This window comes from Heteronotia binoei, chromosome 6 (genome assembly GCF_032191835.1).
Source record: "Heteronotia binoei isolate CCM8104 ecotype False Entrance Well chromosome 6, APGP_CSIRO_Hbin_v1, whole genome shotgun sequence".
Lineage (NCBI taxonomy): Eukaryota > Metazoa > Chordata > Lepidosauria > Squamata > Gekkonidae > Heteronotia > Heteronotia binoei.
In genome coordinates, this window is record NC_083228.1 from 139,189,105 (window position 1) to 139,206,262 (window position 17,158).

The following is a 17,158-nucleotide window of genomic DNA, read 5'->3' on the forward strand; positions in this document are numbered from 1 at the left end:
AAATTTTTTATATCTAGCATCTAGGAGGCGTTTCATGTATTTGCAAATTGCCATTTGATGGATGGATTGGTTCCCTGCTCCCTGCCAATAAAGGGCATTGAATGAATGATACTTTTGGGGCTCATAGAATTGGAACCCCTGGTCGAATTTCTTTGGAACTTGGTGGGGGGTGGGTTGAGGAGAGGCCCAAAACTGAACACAATACTCCAGGTGAGGCCTTATCACAGCAAAGTAAAGCGATACCACGTGATCTGGACACTTTACGTCTGATAATACAGCCCAAAATTGCATTGGGCTTTTTTAGCCACCGCATCACGCATTTCCCAACCCAAAGCCTGTCAGACCCCATTGGATCTAAACAGGAAATACGCAATGCTTGAATTCTGGTCTGTGTGTAGGGTTGCCAAGTCCAATTCAAGAAATATCTGGGGACTTTGGGGGTGGAGCCAGGAGACATTAGGGGTGGAGCCAAGATCAAGGCTGTGACAAGCATCATTGAACTCCAAAGGGAGTTCTGGCCATCACATTGAAAGGGACGGCACACCTTTTCAATTCCTTCCTTCCATAGGAAATAATGAAGGATAGGAGCACCTTCTTTTGGGGCTCATAGAATTGGACCCCCTGGTCCAATCTTTTTGAAACTTGGGGGCTATTTTGGGGAGAGGCGCTAGATGCTATACTGAAAATTTGGTGCCTCTACCCCCAAAAAACAGCCCCCCCAGAGCCCCAGATAACCACGGATCAATTCTCCATGATTTTCTATGGGAATAAATCTCCCTAGGGAATAACAGAGTTCCCAGCAGACATTTCCCTCCCCTCCCCCCGCTTTCTGACGACCCTGAAGCGGGGGGAGGGTCTCCAAACCAGGGGATCCCCTGCCCCCACCTGGGGATTGGCAACCCTATCTGTGTGGGCCCCGGGAGCGGGGGCAGGGAGAAGGGCTTTCTCACCAGCGAAATGAGGTTTGTGAGGGTCAGCTTGAGCGTCACGTCGATGATCTCCCCCTCCTCCTTGGCTGGGCGCAAGTTGCGGTTGTAGTTGGCCATCAAGTCTTGGAGAAGCTTCTCTTCCTGGTTCCGGCCTCGGACCACTGGAGAAAGAAGACCGTCTGGTATGAATTGGGTTGCCACCTCCGGGTCGAGCTGTTCCTGGAGTTCCGGGATCGGAATCTGGGGAGGACGGGGCTTAGGAAAAGGAGAGGGACCTCAGGAGGGTATAATTCACAGCCCACTCTCCAAAGAAGCCATTTTCTCAGGGGGAACGAGGGATGCCAGCCTCCAGAATCCAGAAGAATTGAGGGAGGGACAGTGGCTCAGTGGTACAGCATCTGGCTTGGTAAGCAGAAGGTCCCAGGTTCAATCCCCGGCATCACCAACTAAAAAGGGTCCAGGCAAATAGGCATGAAAAACCTCAGTTTGAGATAGGGTTGCCAAGTCCAATTCAAGAAATATCTGGGGACTTTGGGGGTGCAGCCAGGAGACATTGGAGGCGGAGCCAGGAACAAGGGTGTGCCAAGCATAATTGAACTCCAAGGGAGTTCTGGCCATCACATTGAAAGGGACAGCACGCCTTTTAAAATGTCTTCCTTCCATAGGAAATAATGAAGGATAGGGGCACCTTCTTTTGGGGCTCATAAAATTAGACTCCCCGGTCCAATCGTTTTGAAACTTGGGGGTACTTTGGGAAGAGCCACTAGATACTATACTGAAAATTTGGTGCCTTTACCTCAAAATACAGCTCCCCCAGAGCCCTCGAAACCTCCAGATCAATTCCCCATTATACCCTATGAGAATCAATCTCCACATAGTGAATAATGAAGTTTCCCTCCCCCCTCCCCACCGTTTCCCTTCCCCCTCCCCACCGTTTCTGGCAACTCTAAAGCAAGGGATTGGCCTCTCTGCTCACAAGTAGCTGCCAGCTTCTTCAAAGTAACACAGACACACCATCCCAAGAGAAAGCTTTTCAATCAGAGACTGAAACCTCCGGAGGTGAAAAGGCACATAGTCTTCTGGGGGCGGGGCTTCCCCCGCCGGCCAGCTGATTGGGGGCTGGAAGGAGCCTGGGAAAGCAGAAGAACCCCCGCTGGGACCTGGGGATTGGCAAGTCTAGCTTGAGACCCTGGAGAGCCGCTGGCAGTCTGAGTAGAGAAGACTGACTTTGATGGGACCGAGGGTCTGATTCAGTAGAAGGCAGCTTCATATGTTCATATGGATTTAGGGGAGGGACGGTGGCTCAGTGGTAGAGTATCTGCTTGGTAAGCAGATTCAATCCCTGGCATCTCCAACTAAAAAGGGTCCAGGCAAATAGGCGTGAAAAACCTCAGCTTGAAACCCTGGAGAGCCGCTGCCAGTCTGAGTAGACAAGACTGACTTTGATGGACTGAGGGTCTGATTCAGTAGAAGGCAGCTTCATATGTTCATATGGATTTAGGGGAGAGACGGTGGCTCAGTGGTAGAGTATCTGCTTGGTAAGCAGAAGGTCCCAGGTACAATCCCCAGCATCTTCAGCTAAAAAAAGGGTCCAGGCAAATAGGTGTGAAAAACCTCAGCTTGAGACCCTGGAGAGCCGCTGCCAGTCTGAGTTGACAAGACGGACTTTGATGGACCCAGGGTCTGATTCAGTAGAAGGCAGCTTCATATGTTCATATAAGTGCCTGGTGAAATTCCAGAAGCCAGAGAAGGGAGTGGGAAGAATCAGCCAGTGGTAAAGCATTCTTTAGTGTTCTTTAGATCTCTTTATTCCTCCCCACACCAATCGCTAGCACAATGAATGATGTGCCGTCACCAAGTATAAGCAAATATGCTTCATTTAGATGTCACACATAGTGTAGTCCAGGGGTGGCCAAACTGTGGCTCAGGAGCCGCAAGTGGCTCTTTCAGCAATATGGTGTGGCTCTTGAAGCCCCCACCGCCCCGTCAGCCAGCTTGGAGAAGGCTTTTCTCTCTTTCAGTCACTTCTCCGAGCCAAGTCAGCCGGCGGCTTGGAGAATGCATTGAAAGTTAAAGTTGCTTTCTTTCCACTTCTCTCTCCCCCATCTGTTTGCTTTCTTTCCCCCTTTCCGTCCTGCCTGCCTTGCAGCTCTCAGGCATCTGACGTTCATGTCTCGCGGCTCTCAAACGTCTGACGTTGATTCTATGCGTCTCTTACATGAAGCGAGTTTGGCCACTCCCGTGGTCAGTTTTTCTGGGTGGCTAGTTAGCTTGCAAACTTCCTAGCGGGGCTGGATATCCCCTGGAATTACAACTGACCTCCAGACTAGAAAGAAGAAGATGAAGAAGATATTGGATTTATATCCCGCCCTCCACTCCGAAGAGTCTCAGAGCGGCTCACAATCTCCTTTACCTTCCCTCCCCCCACAACAAACACCCTGTGAGATAGATGAAGATATTGGATTTATATCCCGCCCTCCACTCCGAAGAGTCTCAGAGTGGCTCACAATCTCCTTTACCTTCTGCCCCCACAACAGACACCCTGTGAGGTAGATGAAGATATTGGATTTATATCCCGCCCTCCACTCCGAAGAGTCTCAGAGCGGCTCACAATCTCCTTTACCTTCCTCCCCCACAACAGACACCCTGTGAGGTGGGTGGGGCTGGAGAGGGCTCTCACAGCAGCTGCCCTTTCAAGGACAACCTCTGCCAGAGCTACGGCTGTCCCAAGGCCATCCCAGCAGCTGCAAGTGGAGGAGTGGGGAATCAAACCTGGTTCTCCCAGATAAGAGTCCGCACACTTCACCACTACACCAAACTTGCTCTCCGAGCAGTGGAAAGGCAGTGCCCCTGCAGAAGATGGCTGTAAGGTTTTGCCCAGGTAGGTGTAAGGTTTTGCCCAGGTTCAATCGCGAGACTTCTTGAGTGGGATCAAAAGAAGTTTTAATGCTGAGACTTGACTGAAGCAAGCATTACATGGCAAGCTGTCCAGGTCTTGCCAGATTGGAGCACAATCGAAACTTATCACCTATTAAAGAAAAGGGGGGCAATTGCTATTCGCTTTCCTGCACCCGCCAATAGCCCTTTTAAAGTCTCTCGAATAAAACACACTTCTTTCTCAGCCTCCAATAGCCAAGGCCAAGTCTGCCCTTCAGCTGGTGCCTATCGGGGGTGGAATTCTAGCAGGAGCTCCTTTGCATATTAGGCCACACACCCCCTGATGTAGCCAGTCCTCCGAGAGTTTACAAAAAAGAGCCTTGTAAGCTCTCGGAGGATTGGCTACAGCAGGGGGTGTGGCCTAATATGCAAAGGAGCTCCTGCTAGAATTCCACCCCCGGCGCCTATCAGTGTTGCCCAGGGAGACTAGATTAAACTTGTCTCCCTGAGGCCTCTTTCCACCTGGGAGTCTGCATCCCACATCCCACAACCTGCTAATCCTTATTTTTAACACAGTGTAAACTAGTAGGCATCGCTGCAGCTTGTGGATAGCTGACATTCCATGTTAATTACGAATTTTGCCAAATAGAAGAAGACTGTAGATTTATATCCCACCCTTCTCTCTGAATCAGAGTCCCCGAGTGACTTACAGTTTCCTTTATCTTCTTCCCCCACAGTAGATGCCATGTGAGATGGATGGGGCTGAGAGAGCTCTCACAGCAGCTGTCCTTTCAAGGACAGCTCTGCCAGAGCTATGGCTGACCCAAGGCCATTCCAGCAGCTGCAAGAGGAAGAGCGGGGAATCAAACCCGGTTCTCCCAGGTAAGAGTCCGCACACTCGGGTGGAATTCTAGCAGGATCTCCTTTGCATATTAGGCCACACATCCCTGATGTAGCCAATCCTCGGAGAGCTTACAAGGCTCTTTTTTGTAAGCTCTTGGAGGATTGGCTACATCAGGGGTGTGTGGCCTAATATGCAAAGGAGCTCCTGCCAGAATTCCAACCCTGCGCACACTTAACCACAACACTTTCTTTTGTGAATCCCAAAACTGCACAGGGTGAGTATCTGGAGAGACAGGGAGAAGTCATTTCCTTGGCTCGTAATCTGCATAAACCTTTCCCGCGATTCCCCCAAAGCCCAGACCCCCGACCGACGCTCACCTCCGCGCTATCTCAAAGCTCCAACGAGGATTTAATTAGACAGCCATTAGGCATTCCGCAAATAGTAATTGATTAATAATAAATAGGCCCCTCGGCTCTGCCTGCAATCCATCCCCGTCTCGTCCACAGATCGTTACCTTACTAATGATTTCTTTTTTAAAAAAACAAATCTTCCGCGTTATCAAATTATTTGCGTTCCAGGCCAGGGCTGGATCCAACCGGAAAGGGAAGCTGGCGGGGGGAGCGCCGGCTAATCGCTTTCATTAGGGCTAATTGCCACTGCTGGATGAATGCGGGTGGCCACGAAGGGGCACTGAAACGGGCAAGATCTGCAGATTGGCGGTGGTAGGAGAAGGATATGCAGCGCGATCGTCTCAGCTGGCATCCCCTGAGCTTGCTTACAGACGCAATCGACAGCTGGCCCCGTTTCAGCCGCACCGCTATCTGTCCACAGCCGTTGAAGGTTTCGGAGTCTTTCGCTTTGAGCGGCAGCCAAGACATTTGGCCATCTCGGCTGCGCGACAAGAGAGTTGCTCCTCTGGCATCTGTTTAAAGATGCCATCTTGCAGTGGAAAGGTTGGGTTGCCAAGTCTTCTTCCCCTACAGTAGATACCGTGTGAGATGGATGGGGCTGTGAGAGCTCTCACGGCAGCTGTCCTTTCAAGGACAACGCTGCCAGAGCTATGGCTGACCCAAGGCCATTCCAGAAGCTGCAAGTGGAGGAGTGGGAATCAAACCCGGTTCTGCCAGATAAGAGAGCTCTGGCTGACCCAAGGCCATTCCAGCAGCTGCAAGGGGAGGAGTGGGGAATCAAACCCTGTTCTCCCAGATAAGAGAGCTCTGGCTGACCCAAGGCCATTCCAGCAGCTGCAAGGGGAGGAGTGGGGAATCAAACCCGGTTCTCCCAGATAAGAGAGCTATGGCTGACCCAAGGCCATTCCAGCAGCTGCAAGTAGAGGAGTGGGGAATCAAACCCGGGTCATCAGAAAGCGGGGGGAGGGGAGGGAAATGTCTGCTGGGCACTCCTCCTATTCTCATAGGGTATAATGGAGAATTGATCCATGGTTATCTGCGGCTCTGTGGGGGGAAGCTGTTTTTTGAGCTAGGGGCACCAAATTTTCAGCATAGCATCCAGTGCCTCTCCTCAAAACAGCCTCCAAATTTCATAAGGATTGGACCAGGGGGTCCAATTCTATGAGCCCGCAAAGAAGGTGCCCCTATCCTTCATTATTTCCAATGGAGGGAAGGCATTTAAATGGTGTGCGGTCCCTTTCAATGTGATGGCCAGAACTCCCTTTGGAGTTCAATTATGCTTGTTACACCTTTGTTTCTGACTTCACCCCAAAGTCTCCTGGCTCCACCCCCGAAGTCCCCAGATATTTCTTGAATTGGACCTGGCAGCCCAACCCCACAGCCTTCCATATGCCTTATCCCACCAATGCACTGAAGGGTTAGAGAATCTGCTACTCGGTGCTTCTCACACTGGATTGGGGCTCCAATGGCGGGTCTCAGGTCTCTTGCAAACTGGACTGCGAGGCGAGGGGAAGAAAGACTGAGAAGGGAGGGGCCCACCAACAAAACCGGGCTTGTCTGTGTTCAGATAGCCCTGGAATGCAATTTGAATCGTTCGCTCAGTGCAACGCAATATGCTTCAAATGCCAAAGGCGACAAATATACATTTTTCAGTACGAACTGTGTGAAATTTCTGTGTTTTGGGGTGGGTTATAGCAAGCAGCGGAGAGTTACTTTGCAAAGGAGTTCCCGAAAACTCAGTTAATCCAGGAGTGGCATCTACTTCAAAATGTTGGAGAATCGCTGTGCTTTCTCTTGGAAAACTGGAAGGAAAGAAGGAGGGAGGGAAGGAAGGAGGGAAGAAGGAGAGAGGGAGGGAAGGAAGGAGAGAGGGAAGGAAGGAGAGAGGGAAGGAAGGAAGGAGAGAGGGAAGGAGGGAAGGAAGGAAGGAAGGAAGGAAGGAAGGAAGGAAGGAAGGAAGGAAGGAAGGAAGGAAGGAAGGAAGGAGGGAAGGAAGGAGAGAGGGAAGGAAGGAGAGAGGAAAGGATTGGAAAAACAAAGGACAGTTGAACAAAGGAACAAATGCCCTGTCATGCTGATAGCAATCCTAAGAACATTTTCCCGGGAGTAAATCCCCTTGATTAGACTCCAGTTTCATTTTGAGTAGACCAGCCTAGGCCCGCTCTCTCTTTCTTTCCAAGGTCCTCGATTCAGAGCGACCTTTGGCCTTTCACCACTCTGGGGGGGAAAAAGAGTTTTAAAGTTTCATCACAAGCTTTCAAGCATATTTCAGGCACGGCCTGCTTTACCTGCAAGGAAGCTGAGAATCAGGGCCGGAGTAAGCCAGATCATACTGCGCGTGGGCATCCTCCTTCCTTCTCCCCCACAAGCAGCAGTGTGTGTGTTCTTGGGCGGGTCCGGGGGGCTATTTTAAGCCGGGACCCCTCCCCCTCCCTGCTTTGTGGGCCAGCTGTCCAGCCAATGCATTGTCAGCTGTCTCCCTGCTGATGCCCCCCCCCCCCCCGTGGAACAATGCAGAGAAGGGCAGAACTGGCTGTGCCCGCCGGCCCCTCTGGGCGTGCCAGTCCGGTCTGGTACTGTTGGAGGGAGCATCTTCCAGGAGAGAGCGGGCATCAAGCGGATGCCAGCGTCTCCTCTGATGCTCAGCCCTGCTGCACCGGCGGGATTAGGGAAGCTGACGGAGCCCCTATTTATAGGCGCTTTGAGAGCACGTTGTTGGTGTTGGATTGTTAGATTATTGAGTTCTTTGTTACTATTCCACGGTTGGATTGTTGTTACAGGTGGGAGCGCATACAGCCAGGGCTGCGGGAACTGCACCGGCTGCCAGTAGCATACTGCATGGGTGGCCAACGGTAGCTCTCCAGATGTTTTTTGCCTACAACTCCCCTCAGCCCCAGACAGCATGGCCAATGGCTGGGGCTGATGGGAGTCGTAGGCAAAAAAACATCTGGAGAGCTACCGTTGGCCACCCCTCGTATAGGATTTGCTACAAGGTGCTGGTCATTATCTTTAAAGCCCTATATGGCCAAGGACCTGCTTACCTTAGGAACCGTCTCTCCCCACACGTTCCCGAGAGAGTACTTAGATCTGGATCCCAAAACCTATTAGTGATCCCTGGGCCGAGGGAGGTGAGACTAAAATCCACCAGAGAGAGGGCCTTCTCGGTAGCAGCCCCCTACTGGTGGAACCAGCTGCCGGAGGACGCGAGGGCCTTGCGGGACCTCGCCCAGTTCCGCAACGCCTGTAAAGCCACACTCTTCCGGTCGACCTTTAACTGATATAGAGTTGCTGTAGGAGAAAATGTAAGAATACTGAAGCCATCAGAAGTGAAACAACTACATGCGATATTAGCACCAGGTGGTTTTGACTGTTGAATTTTAAGTCGATGTATTAATGCTGTGAAATTTTAATTGATTGCTGTGATTTTTATTGCTGTGAGCTGCCCTGAGCCTGCTTCGGCGGGGAGGGCGGGATATAAATCAAATAAAGTAAAGTTAGCCTCCAGATGGGGCCTGGAGAACTCTCGCTTATACAACTGATCTCCAGCTGGCAGAGAGAGCCAGTTTGGTGTAGTGGTTAAGCGTGCGGCCTCTTATCTGGGAGAACCGGGTTTGATTCCCCACTCCTCTACCTGCACCTGCTGGAAAGGCCTTGGGTCAGCCATAGCTCTGGCAAAGGTTGTCCTTGAAAGGGCAGCTGCTGTGAGAGCCCTCTCAGCCCCACTCACCTCACAGGGTGTCTGTTGTGGGGGAGGAAGGGAAAGGAGATTGTGAGCCACTCTGAGACTCTTCAGAGTGGAGGGTGGGGTATTAATCCAATATCTTCATCTACCTCACAGGGTGTCTGTTGTGGGGGGGGGGAGGTAAAGGAGATTGTGAGCCGCTCTGAGACTCTTCGGAGTGGAGGGCGGGATATAAATCCAATATCTTCATCTACCTCACAGGGTGTCTGTTGTGGGGGAGGAAGGGAAAGGAGATTGTGAGCCTCTCTGAGACTCTTCGGAGTGGAGGGCGGGATATAAATCCAATATCTTCATCTACCTCACAGGGTGTCTGTTGTGGGGGAGGAAGGGAAAGGAGATAGTGAGCCGCTCTGAGACTCTTCGGAGTGGAGGGCGGGATATAAATCCAATATCTTCATCTTCCTCACAGGGTGTCTGTTGTGGGGGAGGAAGGGAAAGGAGATTGTGAGCCTCTCTGAGACTCTTCGGAGTGGAGGGCGGGATATAAATCCAATATCTTCATCTACCTCACAGGGTGTCTGTTGTGGGGGAGGAAGGGAAAGGAGATTGTGAGCCTCTCTGAGACTCTTCGGAGTGGAGGGCGGGATATAAATCCAGTATCTTCATCTTCTTCACAGGGTGTCTGTTGTGGGGGAGGAAGGGAAAGGAGATTGTGAGCCGCTCTGAGACTCTTCGGAGTGGAGGGCGGGATATAAATCCAATATCTTCATCTTCCTCACAGGGTGTCTGTTGTGGGGGAGGAAGGGAAAGGAGATTGTGAGTCGCTCTGAGACTCTTCGGAGTGGAGGGTGGGATATAAATCCAATATCTTCATCTTCCTCACAGGGTGTCTGTTGTGGGGGAGGAAGGGAAAGGAGATTGTGATCCGCTCTGAGACTCTTGAGTGGAGGGCGGGATATAAATCCAATGTCTTCTTCTCCCCTGGAGAAAATGACCCCTTGGAAAGGTGGGCTCTAGGACATTGTACCTTGCTGAGACCGCTCCCCTCTCCAAACCCTCCCCTCTCCTGAACCTCAAAGCCTCCAGGTATTTTCCGACATAGACCTGGCAACTCTTCCAACCTGTTCTTCTGAAGGGCCAACAACATGGCATAGAGGCCAAGGCCTTCCCCTGATGTTGCCTCCTGGCCCTCTGCATAGGGTTGCCAATCCCCAGGTGGGGCCAGGGGATCCCCCAGTTTGATGGCCCTCCCCCTGCTTCAGGGTCATCAGAAAGTGAGGGGGATGGAAATGTCTGCTGGGCACTCCATTGTTCCCTATGGAGACCGATTCCCATAGAGTATAATGAAGAATTGAGCTGCTGGTATTTCGGGCTCTTGGGGGGGGCTTTTTTTAATGATAGAGGCACCAAATTTTCAGCATAGCATCCAGTGGCTCTCCCTAAAATACCCTCCAAGTTTCAAAAAGATTGGACCAGGGGGTCCAATTCTAAGAGCCTCAAAAGAAGGTGCCCCTATCCTTCATTACTTCCAATGCAGGAAAGGCAATTAAAAGGTGTGCAGTCACTTGAAATGTGACGGCCAGAACTCCCTATGAAGTTCAATTGTGCTTGTCACAACCTTGCTCCTGGCTTAGGGTTGCCAATCTCCAGGTGGGGGCAGCGGATCCCCCAGTTTGGAGACCCTCCCCCCTTTCAGGGTCGTCAGAAAGCGGGGGGAGGGGAGGGAAATGTCTGCTGGGAACTCTATTATTCCCTATGGAGATTTATTCCCATAGAAAATCATGGAGAATTGATCTGTGGGTATCTGGGGCTCTGGGGGTCTGTTTTTTGGGGTAGAGGCACCAAATTTTCAGTATAGCATCTAGCACCTCTCCCCAAAATACCCCCCAAGTTTCAAAAAGATTGGACCAGGGGGTCCAATTCTTTGAGCCCCAAAAGAAGGTGCCCCTATCCTTCATTATTTCCTATGGAAGGAAGGAATTGAAAAGGTATGCCGTCCCTTTAAATGTGACGGCCAGAACTCCCTTTGGAGTTCAATTATGCTTGTCACAGCCTTGATCTTGGCTCCACCCCTAATGTCTCCTGGCTCCACCCCCGAAGTCTCCTGGCTCCACCCCCCAAGCCCCCAGATATTTCTTGAATTGGACTTGGCAACCCTATCTGGGATCCAGAGGTTTAGTGCCTCTCATTTGCGTATTAGGCCACACCCACTGACATCACCATTGTCTCACATAGGGCTTCCTTGTAGAAAAAGGCCAGCGGAAACTCATTTGCATATTAGGCCACACCTCCTGACACCAAGTTAGCCGGAGTTGCATTCCTGCCACCGATAGCCCTCTCCATGAATATATCAAATCCCCCTTTCAAGCTGTTATTTCCCAATGGCCATCACCACATCCTCTGGCGGCAAATTTTACGTTTTAATCACTCTCCTTGTAAAGTAATAAAGAAGTCCTCTGCGACTAAACAGAGTGGGGCTTTCAGCCCTACTGGGGGGTGGACTCTATGGTATTATACCAGGGGTGGCCAAACTTGCTTAACGTAAGAGCCACACAAAATAAACGTCAGATGTTTGAGAGCCGCAGGACATGAACATCAGATGATCAGATGCAGGAAGGAAGGAAGGTAGATGAGGGAGGGAGAGGTGGAAAGAAAGCAACGGTGGCTCAGTGGTAGAGCATCTGCTTGGGAAGCAGAAGGTCCCAGGTTCAATCCCCGGCATCTCCAACTAAAAAGGGTCCAGACAAATGGGCATGAAAAACCTCAGCTCGAGACCCTGGAGAGCCGCTGCCAGTCTGAGTAGACAGTACTGACTTTGATGGACTGAGGGTCTGATTCAGTAGAAGGCAGCTTCATATGTTCATTTATGTTCATATGATTATGGGGAGGGATGGTGGCCCAGTGGTAGAGCATCTGCTTGGTAAGCAGGTTCAATCCCCAGCATCTCCAACTAAAAAGGGTCCAGACAAATGGGCAAGAAAAACCTCAGCTTGAGACCCTGGAGATCCGCTGCCAGTCTGAGAAGACAATACTGACTTTGATGGACCGAGGGTCTGATTCAGTATAAGGCAGCTTCACATGTTCATATATGTTCATATAACTTTAACTTCAAGTGCATTTTCCAAGCTGCTGGATGGCTTGGAGAACTGATTTAAAGTGAGACATGTCTTTTCCAAGATGGGGCAGTGGGGGCTTCAAGAGCCACACAATAGGTGTAAAAGAGCCACATATGGCTCCCGAGCCGCAGTTTGGCCACCCCTGTATTATAACCTGCTGGCTACCGTGGAAGGAATTTCCAAAGCTGACCAGCTGGGGGCAGTGTACCAAAGAAGTGTGAAGAAAAACCCTTCAAGCATTGGGTGGACTTGAGACAGTGGCACAGTGCCGGGCGTGGACTTGAGATCATGACCACCAGAGCTTTTTTTTGTAGCAGGAACTCCTTTGCATATTAGGCCACACCTCCCCTGATGTAACCAATCCCCCAAGAGCTTACAGTAGGCCCTGCAAGAAGAGCCCTGAAAGCTCTTGGAGGATTGGCTCCATTGCAAAGGAGTTCCTGCTACAAAAATAGCCCTGATGACCACTGAGTGCCTAGATGCCTTGGAGGGCCAAAACCACATGGTGGACCATGCTAGGCTTGCCAGTCTCCAGGTACAACCTGGAGATCTCCTAGAATCACAGCTTTCCTCCAGACTACAGAGACCAGTTCTCCTGAAGAAAATGGCTCTTTGGGAAAGCTTGGGTTGCCAATCCCCAGTTGGGGGCAGGGGATCCCCTGGTTTGGAGCCCCCCCCCTTCAGGGTTATCAGAAAGAGGGGGAGGAGGAAATATTCACTAAGTATCTGGGTCTCTGTGGGGGGGGGGGGACTGTTTTCTGAGGTAGAAGCACCAAATTCCCAACATAGCATCTGGCGTCTCTCTTCCAAAACTCCTGCAAGTTGCAAAAAGATTGGATCAGGGAGTCCACTTCTATGAGCCCCAAAAGGAGGTTCCCCCACTCTCCATTATTTCCAGCGGAGGGAAGGCATTTAAAAAGGAACCCTTTAAATGTGACGGGCAGAACACGCTTTGGAGTTCACTAGTGCTTGTCACACCCTTTCAACTGGCTCCACCCCCAAAGTCTCCTGGCTCCACCCCCAAAGTCCCCAGATATGTCCTGCATTGGACCTAGTCCACCTTATGGAGGGCAGACTCTATGGCATTTGTTGTTCAGTCGCACAGTCGAGTCCGACTGTTTGTGACCCAACTGACCAAGTCACGCCAGGTCCTCCTGTCTTCCACCATCCTCCAAAGTCCGCTCAAATTCATGTTAGTTACATCAGTAATGCTGTCCAGCCATCTCCTCTTCTGCCGCCCCCTTCTTCTTTTGCCTTCTGTCTTTCCCAGCATCAGGATCTTCTCCAGTGAGCTCCCTTCTCCTTGGGTGGCCAAAGTATTTGAGCTTCAGCTTCAGCATCTGACCTTCCAGGGAACAGTCTGGGTTGATTTCCCTTAGGACTGACTGGTTTGATCTTCTTGCAGTCCAAGGGACTCTCGAGATTCTTCTCCAGGGAGTGCTCCCTTCTCACTGAGTGGCCAAAGTCTTTGAGCTTCAGCTTCAGCATCTGACCTTCCAGGGAACAGTCTGGGTTGATTTTCCTTCAGACTGACTGGTTTGATCTTCTTGCAGTCCAAGGGACTCTCGAGATTCTTCTCCAGCACCACAGCTCAAAAGCATCTATTCTTCTGCGCTCAGGCCTTCCTTATGGTCCAACTCTCGCAGCCATGCATTTCTACTGTGAGTACCATCGCTTTGACTATACGGACTTTTGTTGGCAGGCTGATGTCTCTACTTTTTATTATACTGCCCGGGTTCGCCCTAGCTGTCCTCGCAAGGAGCAAACGTCTTTTAATTTCATGGTCTTTTAATTTTAAAAAGGCAAAGGTAGTCCCCTGCGCAAGCACCAGTTGTTTCCGACTCTGGGGTGATGTCGCATCACGATGTTGTCACGGGGCGGTTTGCCATTGCCTTCCCCAGTTATCTATGCTTCCCCCCACCCAGCAAGCCGAGTACTCATTTTAACGACCTCGGAAGGATGGAAGGCTGAGTCAACCTCGAGCCGTTACCTGAACCCAGCTTCTGCCGGGATCGAACTCAGGTCATGAGCAGAGCTTAGGACTGTAGTACTGTAGCTTTACCACTCTGCGCCACAGGGCTCCTCTCTTTTAATGTTACATGCTGCTAAAGTCCCTTCCTTCCCCACCTCCAGGAACTACTACCGCAGTCCCCAGGGATTTCCCAGCCTGCGGCTGACCACCGTGCTTACAGACCAGAGGGGCAGTTCTGCAGCGGCCACCAATGCTGAAGACAGATGAGGACACTCTCGCACCAGCCCCCCACAACTAAAAAAGTCAGAATGACACCCGGATTTATGGCACTTCACACCTATGACAGCAATCTGCTTTTTTATCACCCTCCACTGTTGTTTCGGCTTAGTTAACAACACTAACAAACGCACACAGACCCCAATTTGGGATTCTTTTAATCTGCTAAAAACATTCCCATGACTCTACAAACCACTCACTTTCTCTATATTTAAGAACATAAGAGAAGCCGTGTTGGATCACACACACACACACACTTATATATACGCACTGTGGCTAATAGCCACTGATGGACCTCTGCTCCATATTTTTATCTAATCCCCTCTTGAAGCTGTCTATGCTTGTAGCTGCCACCACCTCCTGTGGCAGTGAATTCCACGTGTTAATCACCCTTTGGGTGAAGAAGGACTTCCTTTTATCCGTTTTAACCCGACTGCTCCGCAATTTCATCGAATGCCCACGAGTTCTCGTATTGTGAGAAAGGGAGAAAAGGACTTCTTTCTCCACTTTCTCCATCCCATGCATTATCTTGTAAACCTCTATCATGTCCCCCCGCAGTCGACGTTTCTCCAAGCTAAAGAGCCCCAAGCATTTTAACCTTTCTTCATAGGGAGAGGGTTCCAACCCTTTAAAGATGGCTTGCAATTCCAATTTTATCTGATGAAGTGTGCTTACAGAGCATACGAAAGCTGACATTCTGAATAAAACTTAAGTTGGTCTTAAAGGTGCCACTCGTCTACTGCTTTGCTCCCCCTTCCAGCGGGACACACACAAAGGGAGGTGAGCACCAGGCACAGCTGTCTGCGGTCTGCATTCCAGGCTGGCCCAAGCCTCAGCAGCTTCCTGTGAAACAGGATCCGGCCCCCAAAAGCAGCACTTCCTTTGGCCTGGTCTCTCCTGCCTGCGACGCCTGACCCTCTGACCTGCTTTCCCCATGCAACAGCTGGTTGGAACAGCCACGGGGTTAAAAATAACTGTTCGAGCGCTTTGCATGGCTTAGCCTGCGCTCAGGAAGTCCCAGTTGCCCAGCCGGAGTAGGGAACGTTCCAGAGAATGAGGACCCCACTGTCTACAAGCGATTGCAGGGATCGTATCTACTTTCCCTGGAAAAATTTCCCAGGATTTGGTGAAATTGATGGTTCTAGGGCAGGGGTGTCAAACTAGAGTTTCCAAGTCCAATTCAAGAAATATCTGGGGACTTTGGGGGTGGAGTCAGGAGACATTGGAGGTGGAGCTAGAAGCAAGGGTGTGACAAGCATAATTGAACTCCAAAGGGAGCTCTGGCCACCGCATTTAAAGGGACCGCACACCTTTTAAATGCCTTCCTTCCCTAGGAAATAATGAAGGTTAGGGGCACCTTCTTTTGGGGCTCATAGAATTGGAGCCCCTGGCCTAATCTTTTTGAAACTCGGGGAGTATTTTGGGGAGAGGCACTGGACGCTGTGCTGAAAATTTGGTGCCTCTACCTCAAATAATAGCCCCCGCAGAGCCTCAGATACCTGCGGATCAATTCTCCATGATTTTCTATAGGAATAAGTCTCCATAGGGAATAATAGAGTTCCCAGCAGACATTTCTCTCCCCTCCCCCTGCTTTCTGATGACCCTGAAGTGGGGGGTGGGCATCCAAACCAGGGGATCCCCTGCCCCCACCTGGGGATTGGCCACTCTATGTCAAACTCACTTGTTGTGTGGACCGGATCCAACATAAATGAGACCTTGTCATATTGGTGTGTCATAAAATGTAATGCCAGGTAGCAAAGTTATAAACTTTACAAAGGACGCAGATAAACAATTAAAGTTTTTTTTAAAAAAATTAAAATAAAACATGCTTAAAACTTTAGCACTCGTTTGCCTTAAAGGTGCTTTCTTTGTATCTCCATGTGATCCAGGGTATTTTGTCTCCTTCCTCATGGAACCAAAAGGGGGAGGAGCCACAGCCAATAGAAGGAGGAGAGGCTTGGTTCAGTAGCTCTGCTGTGCGACTGAGAGAGCCCGGCAAAGCAAGCTCTCCCTCCCCCCTTCCTCCCCAAGGGAGGAGCCTCAGCCAATGGAGAAAGTAGAGGCTTTGCTCTGTAGCTCCTGTGTGATTGAGCGAGCCTGGCAAAACAAGGTGTGATACAGAAAGAAGCAAGCGAGGGAAAAGGAAGCAGACTGCCAGTTGGTTGGGGATCTGATAGGAACCCTCCCGGGGTCTGATTTGGCCCCTGGGCTGCATGTTTGACACCCCCCTGTTCCAGGGTTGTCATGGAAACTTTGTTCCCTCACCTACCAGCACTTTAAGCGTCGGAGTTGCCAATCCTGTGTTGGGAAATACCTGGAGACTGGGGGTGGAGCTGAGAGAGGGCGGGGTTTGAGGAGGGGAGGGGCCTCAGCAAGGTACAAGGCCACCCTTCAAAGCATCCCTTTTCTCCAGGGGAGCCGGTCTCTGACAGCTGGAGATCAGTTGTAAAAGCGGGAGATCTCCAGGCCGCACCTGGAGACTGGCAACCCTATCAAAGGTAAATGCAGGTATAATATGTAGTGTTAAGATCAAGTGGGCGTTAACCTGGATGACTCAGGCAAGCCTGATCTTGTCAGATCGTGGAAGCTAATAGGGTTGCCAATCTCCAGTTTGGATCCCCTGGTTTGAAGAAGAAGAAAAAGATATTGGATTTATATCCCACCCTCCACTCCGAAGAGTCTCAGAGCAGCTCACAATCTCCTTTACCTTCCTTCCCCACAACAGACACCCTGTGAGGTAGATGAAGATATTGGATTTATATCCCGCCCTCCACTCCAAAGAGTCTCAGAGCGGCTCACAATCTCCTTTCCCTTCCTCCCCCACAACAGACACCCTGTGAGGTAGATGAAGATATTGGATTTATATCCTGCCCTCCACTCCAAAGAGTCTCAGAGCGGCTCACAATCTCCTTTCCCTTCCTCCCCCACAACAGACACCCTGTGAGGTAGATGAAGATATTGGATTTATATCCCACCCTCCACTCTGAAGAGTCTCAGAGCAGCTCACAATCTCCTTTACCTTCCTCCCCCACAACAGACACCCTGTGAGGTA

The 17,158-nt window shown here is 50.7% G+C and overlaps 1 protein-coding gene across 1 annotated transcript in view; it reads right to left on the reverse strand.

The window, feature by feature from the left end:
* LOC132573425 (acetylcholine receptor subunit gamma-like) overlaps window positions 1-7,432 on the reverse strand; it is a 46,453-nt gene extending 39,021 nt beyond the window's left edge. Inside the window, exons 1-2 of the mRNA XM_060240924.1 lie at window positions 7,349-7,432; window positions 951-1,090 (exon numbers count right to left, since the gene is read on the reverse strand). Coding sequence (XP_060096907.1) covers window positions 951-1,090; window positions 7,349-7,406 — 198 coding nt within the window. The 5' untranslated portion in view covers window positions 7,407-7,432. The remainder of the gene's footprint in view (window positions 1-950; window positions 1,091-7,348) is intronic.
* Window positions 7,433-17,158: the final 9,726 nt, after the last annotated feature.